This window comes from Argiope bruennichi, chromosome 9 (assembly GCF_947563725.1).
Source record: "Argiope bruennichi chromosome 9, qqArgBrue1.1, whole genome shotgun sequence".
Classification (NCBI taxonomy): domain Eukaryota; kingdom Metazoa; phylum Arthropoda; class Arachnida; order Araneae; family Araneidae; genus Argiope; species Argiope bruennichi.
Genome location: NC_079159.1, coordinates 39,482,133 through 39,499,631, shown reverse-complemented (window position 1 = coordinate 39,499,631; position 17,499 = coordinate 39,482,133). Strand labels below are relative to the sequence as shown.

Genomic DNA, 17,499 nt, shown 5'->3' with positions numbered 1-17,499 from the left:
TTAGTATCAACGAGGGCTTCTATTTAGTTTTGCTTTCAAGCCGAAATGCCTGAAGGTGATACTTATTCCACACTATTCTTGCTTAACCTGCATTTAGTGGTTCGTTGGAGAGTTAATCATCTTCCTTATCTTGACAAACTGTCACTATTTCCATTTTAACGTTGAACAGAAAGGCATAAACTGAAACTTTCGATTGACATTAAAATGCCGAAAACCACTGTCTCTTCACAAGCAACTATCAAGGTTTTCCGTGACTTTCCTTGGGGTTGTCCGTCTTACGTGATGGTGTCAGGGCTCACTGGCTTTCGAGGCAGTTCAGGGTCCAAATGAACTCCCAAGAAAGTTCATCTGCTTTCTCTCTCTTTTTAAAAAAGTCTTTGGAGGGTATCCTACCCCCTTTTCTGGCAGACGATTCGAGAGCACGCCTACGAGGGGGAGGTTCTGAGGGATTTCCGCGTGCAAAAAAAAAAAAGTCGTCTGGCGGAAACAGCGACACAAAAGATAATTATGCTCGACGCTGCAGAACGCATTTCAAGTAGGGTCTGTGGAAATTCGAGATTCGCAAACAAATGTCGAAAAGAGAAAACGCATTAGATGCGCACAGCAGATAATAGACTGAAAAAGCCTTTATTTTTCAGTTCCGGACCCCTTGAGCCCATGTTCACGAGAGCGAAATCAACACTTTCCGCCTACTTTGAAGAACAGCGATTAAGAACGTATCACACGTACCAACCACTCACGTAATCGTTTGTAACTGGAGGCCCTTTTCAAATACCGTGGGGTGGGTGGCTGGCAATGACCTGTTGAATTTCGGCGATAAATGTTTGTCAACCAAAAAGTCATTCATAATCAGAATGAATCTGTTTGACAGAGGGGGGGGGGGTATCCAAACAGATTCCTAAATTTTGTCAAATATAATCAAATTTTTTAAACCAGTTTTTTAACCTTACTATAAAAAAATGAATCTTCTAAACTTTTCTTTCTTCAGTATTACACTATTTAAAAACTCATGCAATGGATTCAAATCAAACGATGCAATTCATACAGATAGACATACTGTATTATTGTGCCAAAATTCTGTAAATAAGCATTTTGTAAGGCTAAATCAATTTTTCGAATCATTGGCGAAAAAATAAGTAGCTTTTATCTTTTATGGACATTCTTTATGGTGTATTTCAGTATCAATTTTACTTTCATCATCTTTTACAAGTTGACAAAGGAAATCGAATCAATCGAATTTTTCGAATTGTTTACTAGAATTCACTTTTGGGGGGATTTCCTTGGTTGGAAAAACAGATATGATCTTGGTTTGTTTTTGTTCTGAAAGATTTACGACCATTTTTACACTTGCCTAACTTTGTACATAATTTGTACTTTATCCTCATTTTAATCTCTTAAAATGTTTGACATCCCATTGATTTAACATCACATCGCATCGTATTTTTGCGTCAATTTTTTATATTTTTGTATATATATATATATATATATATATTTTTACATACATTTATTAAACATTTTCATTTAACTTGGTTCAAGTGTATAACGATGAAATTTTGAATTGATTTTTCAATCATTTCCTAATGTTTTAAAGTTTAAAATTTTGTTCACTATTTAATAACTATTTTAATCCTTCGGAAGTTGATTATCAATATATCACTAATTAAATTAAATTATGATACCATATAAGAGGGTTCAACTGACAATGAGTTTCAAAAACAGAGGAAAAAGTAGAAAATAATTAAAAAATCCTTCTATTTAGTATAATTATAAAAGAGTGTTTAATTTTTTTTTAACTGAACTTCTCTTAAGTTCGTAAATATGTAATTTTGTAATTGATTTTTTTTCGTTTGCTTCCTAATGCATTAAAGTGCAGAAAGTTCGTATAGTTGATGATGTCTTAAAACGTTAATGATCAGTTAATCAATTAATTTAATTAAACTTTGATTCCATATTAAAAGAGGCATTTAATAGTGAATTTGAGAAAGCTTTGATTTTAAGACTTCATATTTTTGATAGCAAATTGTGAAATACTAAAGAAAATTGAAAATAACAAAGTTAATTTTTTTTCAAAAGTTTACTTTTATCAGAGACTTAGACAGTAGAAAATAATTTTCTTAAAATTACAGTTTATTTAGAGTATCTTTTTATGATTGTGATTTACCCTCCATATTTTTTTTATTAAAATATTATGTTCTCTTTTTTATTAAACTGATAAAATAATTCTTTAAAATTTTTTTTCGTTTTTATTATTTAAAAGCTCGTCTATAAAATGTGATTCTGTCAGCATGGAAGAAAAAGCACAGTTCAGTTCGAATTTATGACCAAAATCTGAGATATGCCGAATCATTCAATTGAGTTATGTCAGTATTTCAAACAATTTCACCTAAAAAAGATCCAAAACCTTTTACCTGAGGTGCTTTTTCTGTTCTCGAATTAGATAATACTTTCTGATTCAGCAGTGGGTTATCGTATTAATAAAAAAAACATAAAGCACGAGATATTTGTGGATTATCCAACATTTTGCAATGAGTTACGACATGAACGAATTAAAATTAAATTACTAATTTGAAAATACCATAATTCGATCCAGAAAACTCGTGCACAGCAGTTAAGGGGTCAATGGATGTTACATGATGAATTAAACTTAATCCTCTTAGCATTATAAGCACAAAAAAGTGCTTCCCTAGCTAAAAATTCCAGTTTAGCTGTGCATCTATATGTGCATCAATATTTTATTTCAGCATTAAAAAATATATTTAAGTAAGTGTGTAAAGCAAATCATTATACACTTGAACTCTATTTGTTGTGTTCTGAATGTGTCACACATTTTTGTGATTTCTTCTCTTTTCTCAATACAGCAAATCCTCAAGGAGCTCGCAAGCAGAGGCGAGAAAGAACTACTTTTAGTAGACAGCAACTCGACATTCTGGAGGCTTTATTCCAAAAAACTCGCTATCCAGACATCTTCATGAGAGAAGAGGTCGCTAATCAAATACGACTGCCAGAATCTCGCGTTCAGGTAATGTGTGCATCTCTATTTTATTTCAGCATTAAAAAATGTATTTAATGGTGAATGGTTCTAAAAATGGAATTTTGCTCCGTGTTGATAAACAATTATGACTGTATAATTTATTTATACAAAAATTATTTATTGACTGTTTCATATAAAAAATTGAAAGATCACTTCTCTGAGCTATTCAATTCATATTGCTACAATGTCTGTTCTAGTGCTGTAGGATAAATTAAAATTTGTAATATAATATTTGAATTGTGTATTATATAATAATATGATGTGACCATATGTTTGATGTAAATTCTTAAATAGAGTTAAGAAATTTTACTTAGATAGGACCTCCTCCCCCTCCCTTACAATCCATATTCAGATTTAGAAAAAGAAGTCTGACTTCTGAATAATTAAACCTTTTTATCAAAAATATTTAAATTAATATCATTTGCAACATATATAGTATGCTGTATTACAAAAATAAAAGTATATTTACAAGAGAATGCTTTTTATATTTATAAATGCTTTTTTTGGATATAACTTTTACTCTTTCAGTAATTGAGAAAAATGATATTCAGTTTTCAGTTATACATCTGTTAATTAGAAAATGTCTTCCTAATTTCAGGTTTGGTTCAAAAACCGCCGAGCTAAGTGCCGGCAACAGAGTCAGAATGGTTCCAACAAAAATCGTACCACCAAGAAACAACCGAAGAGCCCTCCATCCTCCCAGGTAGCTAATTGCAGCAGTCCTTCAACGTCCCAGTCACATGCCAGTCCTTCCTCGGGAGAATCTGGCTCGAGTCCTGCTGCTAACATTACTCCGCTACCGCCACGTAGTGGCGAATACAGTCCAGCAACTCCAGATCCGATGCTTATGCCCAGTACCTCTTCAGCCAGCTGCATGCAGAAAGTCGATTCAATATCTGCTTATCAGTTCAACACTCCAGTTTACAACACCAATGGATACCTCCAAAACAGCACCTACACCTTTCCATATGATTACTACAACACACCTCTGGGGCACGCGTATCAATCTCATTCAATGACTCCAAGTCACCACCAAACAGTGTCGCCTCCAGTTCAGCCTACTCCTCAGTGTCTGGGAACACCGAGGGACATGACTGGTTACAACACTTACCCTACACTCCCTCGCAGTGATTACACAGAACTTCCAGATTCGAAGAATATGAAGTTCCAGAATCTGTAGAAGTTCCTATGCAGTAGCAGTGACCTAAACAAACTTTAACTTAACAAGGCAGCCAGGAGTTATTTGTAATTCTTGAACTATGGCATTGACCTGCAGCATAACAGAGTTAACTACAAACTGATTTTTCTACTTATTCAAATCGACAATGTATCTACATAGCAGTTATGGCTGATAAAATGGAGCATCTGATGCCCATTTTTGTTGACAAAAAAAGTATTGATAATGACAAATAATATTACCATTATAAGTCTATGAATACTCTTTTTTGCACCAAAAAAAATGTTTAAGTTAGTGAGATTTTGAAATAGTATTTTTGAAAATTTGAGTAAGTTGATAAATGTTTGTGGGTAAATATATTTATAAGTTAAGACGAAGGAAGTTGAAATCATCCTTAATTTGAATTCATTAACTATCGAATATTCTTTGGATATGAAACGAATCTCACATTTAATTAGATGTGTTTTCTTACTTTCGATATCATTTTTATTGTGTACAAATTATATGCTTGGTCAAACGAATTAAAAAAGATAATATTTGCGGGTACTCTACCTACAGATAAAAGGCTATTTATTGGTATTGTAGTAATGCATAATGTTTTATTTACGAGTTCTAAGCCTTTTATTTAAATTAATCTTTATGTTGATGAAGTAATTTAGTATCTCGAAATGAATATTTATACATTTTAGAAAAATTAAAATACCTGTAAGTAAAAAATAGTGAGAAATAGGAATTGCTTAAAATATGTCCGACTATAAACTATATTTCTGAAACAGGTTATATCAAAAGCCGAAATTAATTATTATAGACTCACCTTTTAAGAATTCTGGCCCGCACGTTACGGGGTATTTTCTCCTCTGTTCGTTTTCTGTTGTTGAAAAGGAAGCCAAAAAAAAAAAAAAAAACCCTCTTTTTTCTTCTACTACAGTATCTGCAAATAATTTTTATCTGTTGGTAAAGCACATACAAATAACCATTTCTAATTAGAAAGACCTAACTTCAAATATAGATTTATTAATTACTGAGTTTATTTTGATCTTATTAAAACATTACCAATCTTTCAATTTCGTATTATTAAGAATTTTATTCAATTTTATTTTTTTTATTCAGAATTTTATTAAGAATTTATTTTTTACTAAGAATTTTATTCAATTTTATTTATTTATTTATTCAGAATTTCACATCATTAAAAGTTTGATAACTTTCCGTAAAAAATTTTGTAGAACTAGAAATTTTTGGGGGAATTTATTCAGTTTTATTGAAAATTTTAGTAATCAAAACTTATCCATTTTAGTTTAAAATTTTATCTCTTTTCAAAATTTCTGTCGTTATTTTCCGTAAAGTTCAAAATTATGTCTTATAAAAATTTTTATAATATTTTTCTTCTTAATTCAAAGTTCGGAATCAATTAAAAATTTACCAATTTTAATTCAAAATTTCATCTAGTAAAATATAAAATTATAATTTATTCAAATTATATTAACTTTAATATATTGATGTTATGAATTGAAAAGTTTAGCCATTTGTTAAAATCTTAAATGAAACAAAAATTATATATTTTTACCTCCAAATTTCTCATTTTTTGGAAATTTTAGTTATTTTTATTGAAAATTTTATTTATTTCAGTTCAAAATTTCAGTTATTTTAGTTCAAAGTTTTAAATGAATAAAAAATGTATTCATTTATTAAAACATAATTTCTTATTAATTGAAATTCTCATTCGCTTTAATTTAAAAGGTAAAACTATTCAAAATGTTATTCATTTAGATATAAGATTTTTTTTTTATCAATGGAAAAGTTTAATGGGTGTATATATAAAATTTGTAAATTATCATAGAAGCTAAAAATGACATTTTGCCATTAGTTATTAAAATATTTCACCACAGAATCAAAAGCAACGATGATCCACGATACATATTTTTGCGAAAGCAGAAACTTAATTCACACAGAAAGAAAAATACATTGCATTCATACTTTATCAAAAATCCCAAACATTTAAACGAGCTGAAGGCTTCATATTCTAAGTTTAATTTCAAACTGCTGTCCATCATCACATTTTTATAACATATAAAACATCTACTCTTCTTGACACTTTTAACACATTTGAACGAAATCATTTCATCAAGATCATCAGAACGGAACTTTACATAAAAATGCATTTGTTCAAGATTAAATGTAACCCTGAGATCTTTTTTTTTCTTCAAATAAAGTCACTGTAAACTGCCTCTAAACAAATAAAAAATTTAAAAAATGCTTTTTTGGTTGATTTTTTTTTTTTACAGCATCTAATAAATTTTCACACTTCTGTATAAATTATAATACAGAGTGCCATCGTTGATTTTCGTTGAATTTTTAACATGTTTTTTTTTGTATTGTATTGTAACAGCTGTTAAAGAAATTGAATCCGACAAAAATGTAAAAGTTGGTAAACTCTTATAAGATTTCCTATAAAAATTGATGAAAAATGCATGGTATCCTTGCATTTTATAAAACAACTGATTTTTTTCTTTATCTCAGATGAATTTTTTGGATTTTCAATGTCCCAGGTTAAATAATAAAAAAACAGTACTATTAATTTCAGTAATCATAAAACATTGGATTTTCTTTTAGTATTTACTGCTGAATATTTTTATAAAAAATACTAGAAAATTTAAATTCGATTTTGATGCTTTTGATCCAAATGAAATGATTGATCCAAAAAATTTTTATTCAACATTGAGATTAAATTGGGATATTTTTTTCATTCAAAAATCTGAAGAGTTCTTGTTCAGTCACTTCATTCATACCCACACAAACTTGGAGACCTTAGACTTTTGAAGGATTCACCGCGTAACAAACCCGCAAACATGATGAACATTCGATCGAATCGGATTTTGAGTCCTATATTTCGACCCCAAATCCGAGATTTAGACCATTACAACGAAGAATGGACAAAAATGTCTGGAGATATCATTATGATACAGTTTAACGTTAGGGAAAATTTAGATTTTAAATATATAGAGTGTCGAAAATATGAATTAATTCAGCGAGAATATTCATGATTTCGAGAATAATAGTACAAATCCTATTCTCAAAGCATCAGAATACTTACCATAATTCTTTAAAATATTTTGAGAAGTGAATGCTGCTAGGAACAGTTACTATTATTGCAATTTTTTCTAGCCTTTCTCGTGAAATAATCGCCACAATAAAAGATACTTTTGCGGTATTTTGAAAATCCGTAAAAATGGATTAGTAAAGCACAAATGATCTTTATGCATGCTATTTAACTACGCATTCATATGATATTTTGTAATATGTAGTTTCAATACTTTTCTACCCATTTTTTAAAGAGGATATAATCTCAATACTTTACTTCAACTTACTTAAGATATATGCTTATTGTGGCATGATTATTTCACTTAGATTCTGAATTTAATTACATAAACAAGTATTATTTATAAAAATTGCAATATCAGAAGGATTTTTATCATTAATTTAACTTGCATTATCATTTTTTTTCTTCTGTATTTTGAGAAATTTCGATTATTTATTTATAATGTTTGTGTATAAGAAAAATTTAAACAACGCGTTGCTATTATGTTACAATTTTTATTCAATTTTAATTCTGTTTTTTGAAATTCAAGTATGATAGGAAGGCACAGTGCAGCTGTTTTAAATGAGCTGTTACATGAGCCCATATTGTTCCACATTTTTTATTTCAACCTCTTTTTTTTAAAATGTAAATAATTATATAATTTTGCACATACCTATTTGCAAAATGTGAAGCAAATACAATGCCACTTTTGTTTTTACTAAACTTTACAGAAAGATATTTTTAAATGAAGTTTAAAAATATAATTAATACAAGTTATTTTCAAGTGCATTCTGCCCAATTTGAAACAAATTTGATGAATTGTTATTATATCAGCTACATCAAAATAGCTGTATCAAAGACTGTTATTGATACTGGCTATATCAAAATACAATTTGTTGCAAGTATATTACGAGAAATACGACATTGTGCTTTTGTGTGCAATCAAAAGCAGAATTTTCTTACTTATTCTTTAAGTAATTTCTGAACTAATATGTATTTCAATGAAAGATCGTCTTACTGGAAATATCTCTTTGGTCCTTCACTTAAATACTTTTCAACTGTATATTAAAAAATTTAATTGTATTGTAAGAATGTGACAATTGTTTAAAAAATATAAATTTATGATTCAGAGTATTTGTTGTTTTGTTTATTTCATTCACACATAGATCACAACAGAAAAACAAGAGTATTCTTCTTTAAAATCTCATGTAGGTAACAAAATTTACTTGGACTAAAAATAATTATTAAATAGTAGATCTTCAATCTTTAATCTTTCAGTTGATAAGAGGAGGGGAAGGGGGGTGTCTATGAATAGCTCACTTGATTTTCTCATAACTGGCTTAAGTTTTTAATTAAATCGATAAGTATGCATGATCTTTAAGTGGAACATCTTCTATTCACAAATCTTTTAATCATGGTTTTCCTCAAAATGAAATAAAGAAAGAAGAAAGCATTATTTTTTGTAATTAAAATGAATATCTATGTATTAGAACATTTAAACATTTCAAAGAGACATTTATCTAAAAGTATATAAATATTAATAAAACGCATTCTTGAAATTGTTATATTAAAGAATTAGACACTTTTTTTTAAATAGTTAACAACAAAAATTAAAATCTACAGCTATACATAAAACTTTTTAAGAATATATTATTTACAGAAAATAGACTTTGTTTCAAGTTTGTTTTTTAATAAATATAAAGCAGAATAAATACTAAATTGACAAGAAAATCATATCATTTTATACGATATCCTCTTCTGATGAATTCATATGGTAACCCCATCTCTTTTTATGATAAGCTAATAGAATAGGCATAAATAAACACTTATTTCAGATCATAACTTAAAAAAGGTTTTCGAATAACGTGCGCCATTTTTATAATTAAAAGGCAAAATTAAAGTAACGAATACGATTTATTTCTTTGACATACACATAAGCAGCAAATTTTTTTGCCACATTTTTTTTTCCTTGAGAATTTAGGGTTAACATCTTTAATAAACTTAAACCATCAAAGAAATTTATTTTTTTAAATGCATAAAAACGCATATAATTTGCAGATTTGTTTACTATATATCAAATATACATATAATTGCAAAATTGAAATAAGTATTTACTTCTAAACAAAGAAAATTCGGTAATTTTTTTTCATTTTAATCTCTTCCGATCTGTTTCAAAATAATGTTCATTTTCATTCAGAAAGGCCAGAAATTTTTTCAGGAACATTAGGAATAAATTTCAAACTAAATCAGATGACTTGGAATATTTTTATCACTTGTTTTCTAAATAGCATGTCAATTAGTTCATCTTTGTTAACATCATCTTTCGGCCCATTCTGTTAAGCAATTCCCAATTTATAGAATAATCAATCGCAAACTCTCCTGCTCATTTTAAATATTTTCGAATTCAGTACTGTCGCTTATTATCAGTAATGAATTTTATTTATTCCATCATATCAAGTAAAATTTCTATCTCGTATAGAAGTTTTATTCGAAGAAAAAAGATCTGTTTTTTTTTTCTCTTTAAAATAATCAATATTTGTGAAAAACGTTCAGGATATTAAAGTTCTATATTAAAGATAACAGCATTTTTCCTTTTAAAAATATTTAAAAAAAAGCCAGTCTAAAAATGCTAAAGTCTGTAAGTGTGAGATTAAAAACAATGGAGTACCTTATATTCAAAATCTCTTAATATGTTATTTTCGAATAGGCTTCTCGGTTTTTTTTTTTTTTTTTTTTTTAAACACATAACAATTTTTTTCCAACTTTTATTTTTGAAATAAAAATTGTTTCATTTGAAACTGACAAGATTGCAATAAAAATTCGATTTGTCCAAAAATAGAATTAAAAATATTGGGTCTAAACATGAATACAACAAATGAAGACGTCAGTTTTTACCCCCAAAAATGGTAAAATAGTTCTTGTTTTTAATATTTAAAAGATGTTATAAGTGTACAGTAAATAATTATAATGATTAAATAAATGGATAATAATTATATATTTTTAAATTAATAATTTTGAAACAATAATTTCAATAAGTAAGTAAACTAACAGTGCACCATATGAGTGCCATAAAAATTGAAAATAAACCTTTCATTTTACAACTGAAGTTAAAATTTTCTATAGCAATGAGATAATTTTTATTGCCCTTTAAATAGAATGTATCGTTTAACAGTAAAATAATCGAGTTAATTATGAACATTAAGTAAATATTAACTTGTAATTACTGAGCACTGAAAGTACGGATACATTTGTTTTTCGGAAACAGTACTTGTAAAATTATTTTTTTTAAACAATTTTCGACTGCGAATTGACCAAGATGAATCCAAATTACAGGCAATATTTTAACTTTAGCTTGATAAGGAATTTAATAGCGGGAGAAAAATTCAAAATGTTGGGAAATCTGAATGAAACCAGCAGGAGTAGTCTCCCCTAAACTCTCACGCATACTCTCGAGTAAAGATGTAATCCTCCTTCTCCTTCTTCTGCATAAAATTGCGGACCGTGAGAAGACAACGAACGCCGCCTTTTGCCGTCTTTGGGGACACGTTAGGAATGATCAACTAGAAAGGGCTTTAAAAAAATTGTTAAACATTTCAACGAAATATTTTATGTAAGTTGATTTTAATGACATCCTCAGCAAAATATTTTTGAAAATTTTCATATTTTTTATATAAATTTCAAATTTGAGTGATGAATAACAATTTTGGATTTTAAATTTCATTTTAATAAAGTACAATCGTTACATCTTAATCCTCAGCAATGGAGAAAAAGCCAGACTGAAATATTTGTAGCGACAATAGAAACAACTTGAATTTCATTTCAACAATGAAATATATTGTTAGACAATACATAAAGTATTTTTAAAAATTGATTAAATATTTTTTTTAAAATTATATGGCAAAAACATTAAAGTTATTGAAAAGGAATTTTTTTGAATATTAAACTGATGCCAAAATCCTTTTTGCCCTTTGATGTTTTCAGAAACTATTACGAGAAAACGCCAAAATTTCACTTATTTTTAATTAATTAAAATTTTAATCAAATTCCGCCCCCCCTAAAAACGATCCGAGCAATACGTCTCCACTCATCACAGTGTGTGTGTGTGTGTGTGTGTGTGTGTGTGTGTGTGTGTGTGTGTGTGTGCGCGCGCGCGCGCGTGCGTGTGTAATCAAGTTTAGTAACTTGCTGAAATTTTCTGGCCTCTAGAGCACAAACACGTAAACACATCTTTATTATTAATAGGATTGTATGAAAATCGGAAAACAGTTCTTGAAGTATTGGTATCTTTTTAGACCTATAAGGGGTTGCAATGAAGTATTATTCTGGGTTTCAATTTCTTTTCTATTCTTTTGTTTCAAAGTAATTGCAAGAAACCACAAAAATGAAACTGAATCTAATAAATAGCCATGACCTAGATTTTCATTAATTTTATTATTTTAATATTTATTTGTGAATGAATGTCATGAGAAATAATTTTTCGATACAACTTCAAAAACTTAGGGAGGTGTTTTCCCTTCAACTCTTATGCATTGCAGTATGGCTCGTTTAATGCTTTTGTAATATAATAAAGAGAAGCGAACGTCCATTTTTGACTCTCCACAACTATAATCAAAATTTGATATTGATATTTAATTTCATTTCCGAGATCAAGTTGAATTTCTTTTATCTAGCTTTCTGAATTTTTAAAATATCTTGTTTACACATACATATCAATAGATAATCAATCCATTTAGTTCAAAAGTTATACTACGGTTTAATCTACATTTACAGTTCTAGTGATAATGCCATATGCCCAACTTCAATCATGTGACTGAATGCAGTTTTGAGTTATCACATGTCGGGAATCGTCAATTATGAATCTCCTTCGGATAAATTTCGTCTGAAATGTGATAGAGGTATGCAAAATTGGTTTTAGATCGAGTATCAAATTTCATCTATCTAGCTGTTTGCGTTTTTGAATTATCATACTGAATATGATTCCGATATATACATGATAATCATACTCACATATGTCAAAATCATTTTTGGGGGAATTAGGTTTTCAATAAAGTCTAATTCGTGATCAAAATCATAAGATCAGATTTTTTTGACAATTATAATACTTTTGTTTTCTATACATATGTGAGAAAGGAATAACTAGAAATGATTAAATTCTAGAAGCAACATCATAAGCATACAAACAGCAGGGACAACTTGTCACCAGATTTCATCCTTAATAAGAATAGTTCGAGTAGAAGAGAATGGAGCTAAATGCAAGAATTTTTAGAAAAATTATCATATTTTTTTATATATTTATGTTATAAATTACTTTATTATAAATATTTTTATTATAGTTTAATTAATCATTCAAAAAATGCATAGAAATAAATTAAAAAATTATTGATTTTAGCACCAGAAGTATTTTTCTAAACTTTTGACTCCAAGTTTCACCGTTCTTTTCCAATCGGGCAAGTCGTAAACAAGTAAAAGAAATGATATTTTTTGATAATTTTTATCATTTGGCATAATGGTAATAAATGATATCAAGTAGAAAAATAAGATAAATCTCTTTAGACAACCAACATAAAAGTCAGTCTGCATCAGAATTATAGTTAACTCAAACAATTGATAGACTTCATGTCGCACCTTTTTAGTACTCTTATTTTTGCACAATTAAACATTGAATGTATTTCTCTTCATCAGATCTGTGGGCCATAGTGGCCTGTTTGTCAGAATACATTTAATATTTAATACATTATACATATTAATATTTAAATAAGAATGTTTAACAACATAAATCAAGTAAAATCAAGATAAATATCGCAATTTATAACATGTTACAACTTGCCCCAAGATTTTGTTACAACTTGGCCCATTGTATCGTTTCAGACATTTTTATTGATTTATATAAAAAAGTATTGTGATTAATAAAAAAACTAAAGTAGCTTTTTAAAGCTTAACATATAAGCAAAGAAAAAAATATATATATATTTTTTAAATGTATCATTTTATCTTAACCCTTTAAAGGACCATTTTTTTCTAGTCATATTATGTTAAAATATTTTGAAACTTGAAATTAGAATAAGAAAAGGGATTCATTTAGCTTATTAGATAAATTTAATTTGATTAATTAATTCATTTGGTTAATTAATAATTAAGTACAAATCGAGACACATCATTTTGTGCGAGAAAAAGAACTGAAGTATCTTAGTTTCTGCTTCAAAATGATGAAAATGTGGAAGAGATAAAATTATGCATGTCTTTAGCTTTCTAAGATAGGTGCGACCAAAATAAGGTACTCAGAACAAGTTGGCAAATGTTTGAGATGAAAAATGCAGAACCGTTCTCAACAACATTTGAAAATTAATTCAATATCATGAATACATTTTAATTAGCATGGAAAATTTTAACAAAACCTAAAAAAAGTTACATTAATTACATCTTTTTACACAAAAAATATAACAAAAGAATATTACAAATGGAAATTTAAAAAAAAAAATATTATACAAGAGTTGTCTTGTTTGATTTTAATATTATGACACTTTGTATAATTACTTTTATAAAGTCTAAGCTTGAATAATTTGTAACTATCATTTTCAATTTAAAGAATGCTTACAAGTGAGTATTGGTATAACAATTTAGATTCCAGATTCACATTTAACAAAACTCGCTCTAGAAAACTATTGGAGTTTTCTAGAGCGAAAAAGAAGCTGGAGAAGCTGAAAAGGTGTTCAGTTGGAAGAGACTAAACAGCACGGTTGAATTGAAATTATTTATAATGTGCGTTACATAGAGCATCGTTTAGAATAAATAATGCGTAATGCTGGAAATATGCATTACTGAAGAAACCCATATTTTAAAGGATGGTTAGATTCACATTTCCTTCGTTATTTCATAAAAACTGTATTTTTTTTGTAGATACTTATGAATTGAAATTTGTTAAATTATCTATTAAATTTTAAAGATATCAGCCACAAATCTTTGGTGTAAGCATCTCCCTTGAAAAGTAAAATATTTATATGACATTTAATGCCATTTGAGATAAAAACAGAATCATAAAATCCATCTTTAGCCTTTAAATTTGGGATATTCTTCTATGAGAAATGATTTTTAACTATCTAACCTTTTAATAGAGAAATATTTTTTGATTTCAATTAATATAGGTCGAATCACTTTAGCAGCAAAATTAATTGAACAGTTTTTGTATAAAACGCTTTCGTATTATAATAAGATTCAACTAAAATAGTGAAGGATACTTCTAATCGTGGCTCAAAAGTTAAATCGCAAGAGAGAAACACATACTTCCAGTTGGAAAAATAAGAGTGCTATAAATGATTTAAAGAATATTTCATGTTATTCGAATCAATAAAAACATTTCTAAAAAAATACGAAATCCGATTTTTTTATGCAAGTCAAATTGGTCATTTTCAGTTAAATATTATCACCATGGACACATTTGAAACAACAAAAAAAGTTGTGTACTTCAGCTACTAAGATTAGTCGAGTTATGAAGGTTTCATTCTCATTACCTTTGAAGATTTTAGATCATTTCATCAATGATCTAAAATAAGAAAATCAAGAATTGATAGCTCGGTCAATGTTGGTCATGAAAAGTGTAGCTTTCTTTTATTTTAAAATATTATTGCGTAAAAAATATTTTGCTAAATATGACTGATAAAACTGGTGACAATATAAAAATTTAAATATCGTAATTTTTTCAGAATTGTATTTATTGATTCAAACAACATAGATTATAACGTTCTTTATATCTTTTAAAACATTTTTTCTGATTGGAAAAGCAGATTCAATTAGAAAGTTTCCAGAAATTAGTTACTGGAATAGGATTAGAGTGGACACACTTTTGAATGAATCAACCTGAAATAGTGTAACTAGAGGAATTGCATAAAATATTTGAGAAACGGGTAGATTAATAATATAGGAATCTCATAATTGGCTTAGATTTAATGTACAATGAATTACTTCTATGGGTAATTTCTTCAATAAAAATTAAAATGACTTAATAGACAAATTTATAAAGAAGAAGTTTTAAGGAAGTAGTGATAGATTAAAACATCTATAGCCATAAAAAGTCACCTCATTTAATTTTAACTAATAAAAAACAAACAAATATCATCTACTATTGGTATATCGAATGGCATCTACTAATGCTATGGAACTGGTCACACATCTGTGGACATCAATTGAATTTTCTCCGTGATAAAGACATTATTTACAAAATCCTCAGAGTTTACTATTCATTCAGTTTATAGTTTTGTCAGCTGGCGAAATGGAATTCAACATCATTTATAAAAGTCATAAAAACATTATCTTTTTTATGGAAGCTTTTAACAGCCTTTTATCCCCCCTGGAATTTGGCAAGCAAATCTCGATATCTTCACGATGATTTTTATAAGAACTTCACCTTCATCGTGTGTTCTTCTTCCATGTGATTAGAATCGTAGTTCGGCATCATTAGACAGAGGCATCATTTTGTCTCACCAAAACCACTGAACTCCGAAACTCATGCTTATCAGACCTCCAAATGGCTTAACTAAAGGACGCCGGAGGCACCAAAAGATCATTTGTTTCAGAATTCACCCTGACTTCGAGGATTTTGGTTTGGGAATAAACTTGGAATAAACTATATAAGAGGAAAATAAAAAACGTTATCGGCAAACGTTCACAGACAAACGACATAAAGCGTTAAGCGGTCACATGTACCTCATTCCCAAAAAGAAACGTAATAACAACAATAAGATGAGAATCAGTTCTTACCTCTATACAATGTTTGCAGGAATTTGGGATTAATCCATAATTTGTCATGCTCAACTAGCCTTGACTAGAACTGTAATGGTCAAAAAATATAATCGCCCACTTCCTACCTTGGTAAGTTGGGAAGAAACTATTAGAAGGCCAAATATTTAATCAGTTAACAGAAAACCGCTTTTAAACTCAAAGTATTAAGTTAGGTTTGTCACCCAAATGCATAATACTACCATTAGTTGAATATTTTTTTTCCTGTTAGTCAAATTTATTGGGATAGGAATAAAATGTCTATTAATCATTAAGATTAGTTAAAGAAAATCCATGCAACAAAACCTGTAATTAAAGGGTTATATAGTACATAACAATCAATCAAAAAGAATTTATGTTATGAAAACTTAATCTTTGAAATGATAAAAACTGTAAAAACTTTTATTTCTTTTTGTTACCCAATTGCATAATATTAGGATTTATGAATAATTGTTTTGTTATTTCCTGTTAGTAAAAATTATTCCGTTTACAATAAAATATCTAATATTCATTTGAATTTCTTTAATGACATTTATTTATGTTTATAAAGAAAATATAACCGACAGAAACTCTATTATAGTGTTGCATTAAACAAAATAAATATAATTTCTAAGCAATTATTTTCACAAATTTACAGGGTGCAGCAGAAAAACCCAGACAAACAAATTTTAATATAATTTGATTAAAAATAAATAAATTAACAAAATATAAGAAATAATAATAAGATCAGACATTTACTGATAAAAAAATTTAATTGATTTCAAAGTGGCCTGCTTTTGCAGTGATGCAGAAGCGCAAAAGCTTATTAAAATTTTTAGCAATGGGTCGCAAGTCTTCTTCCTTTTATTTATCCCATTTCCGCAGAAGTCATTGCTTTAGAGAATCCAAACTTTTATGTCGTTTACTGCAAGCCCTAGATTCCAAAATGGACCATACTCTTTAATCATGGGATTGAGACTTGGCGAGTATTGCGTCTATTCTCCAGATGGTATCACGTGCAGAAAATTTTCCTTCCACTACTCTTCTGTCTTTTTAGCCTTGTGAACTAATGCAGAGTCTTTTGAAACTCCCAATTTACATTGCCGAAGTACGTTTTGGTTTACGGAAATATAAAAGCTTCTAAAATGTCCAACTGGTACACTTTTTGAATTATTTTTGCTCCCTCACCCACAAAACCTTGAGATATTTTGTAGCTTTCGCAAATTCTGCTCCAGACATTGATCGACTTTGGATTTTTGCAATTTTCAACAATTGCTGAAGTACTGAGTGTGTTTACAGACCAGAACCTGTAGTTATAGGAGTTACGAGCTTTTGGACGGTAAAGAGTTTTTCATTAGTGAAAAGAAATCTCTTTTAATGCTGAATTGCGGCCTGTTTCAAAAATGTTTTGGCCTCTTTCGAGCCGTACGAGTTTGTTTTCTTCAGTGAGGAGCTGAAATTTCT

At 28.6% G+C, this 17,499-nt stretch overlaps 1 protein-coding gene across 2 annotated transcripts in view; it reads left to right on the top strand.

Moving 5' to 3' along the window:
- Positions 1–5,250, top strand: part of LOC129984336 (homeobox protein OTX2-B-like) — a 65,793-nt gene extending 60,543 nt beyond the window's left edge. For both annotated transcript variants that reach the window (XM_056094199.1, XM_056094197.1), the window contains 2 exons: positions 2,859–3,019; positions 3,630–5,250. In XM_056094199.1, coding sequence (XP_055950174.1) covers positions 2,859–3,019; positions 3,630–4,211 — 743 coding nt within the window. In that variant the 3' untranslated portion in view covers positions 4,212–5,250. The remainder of the gene's footprint in view (positions 1–2,858; positions 3,020–3,629) is intronic.
- The last annotated feature ends 12,249 nt before the right edge of the window (positions 5,251–17,499 follow it).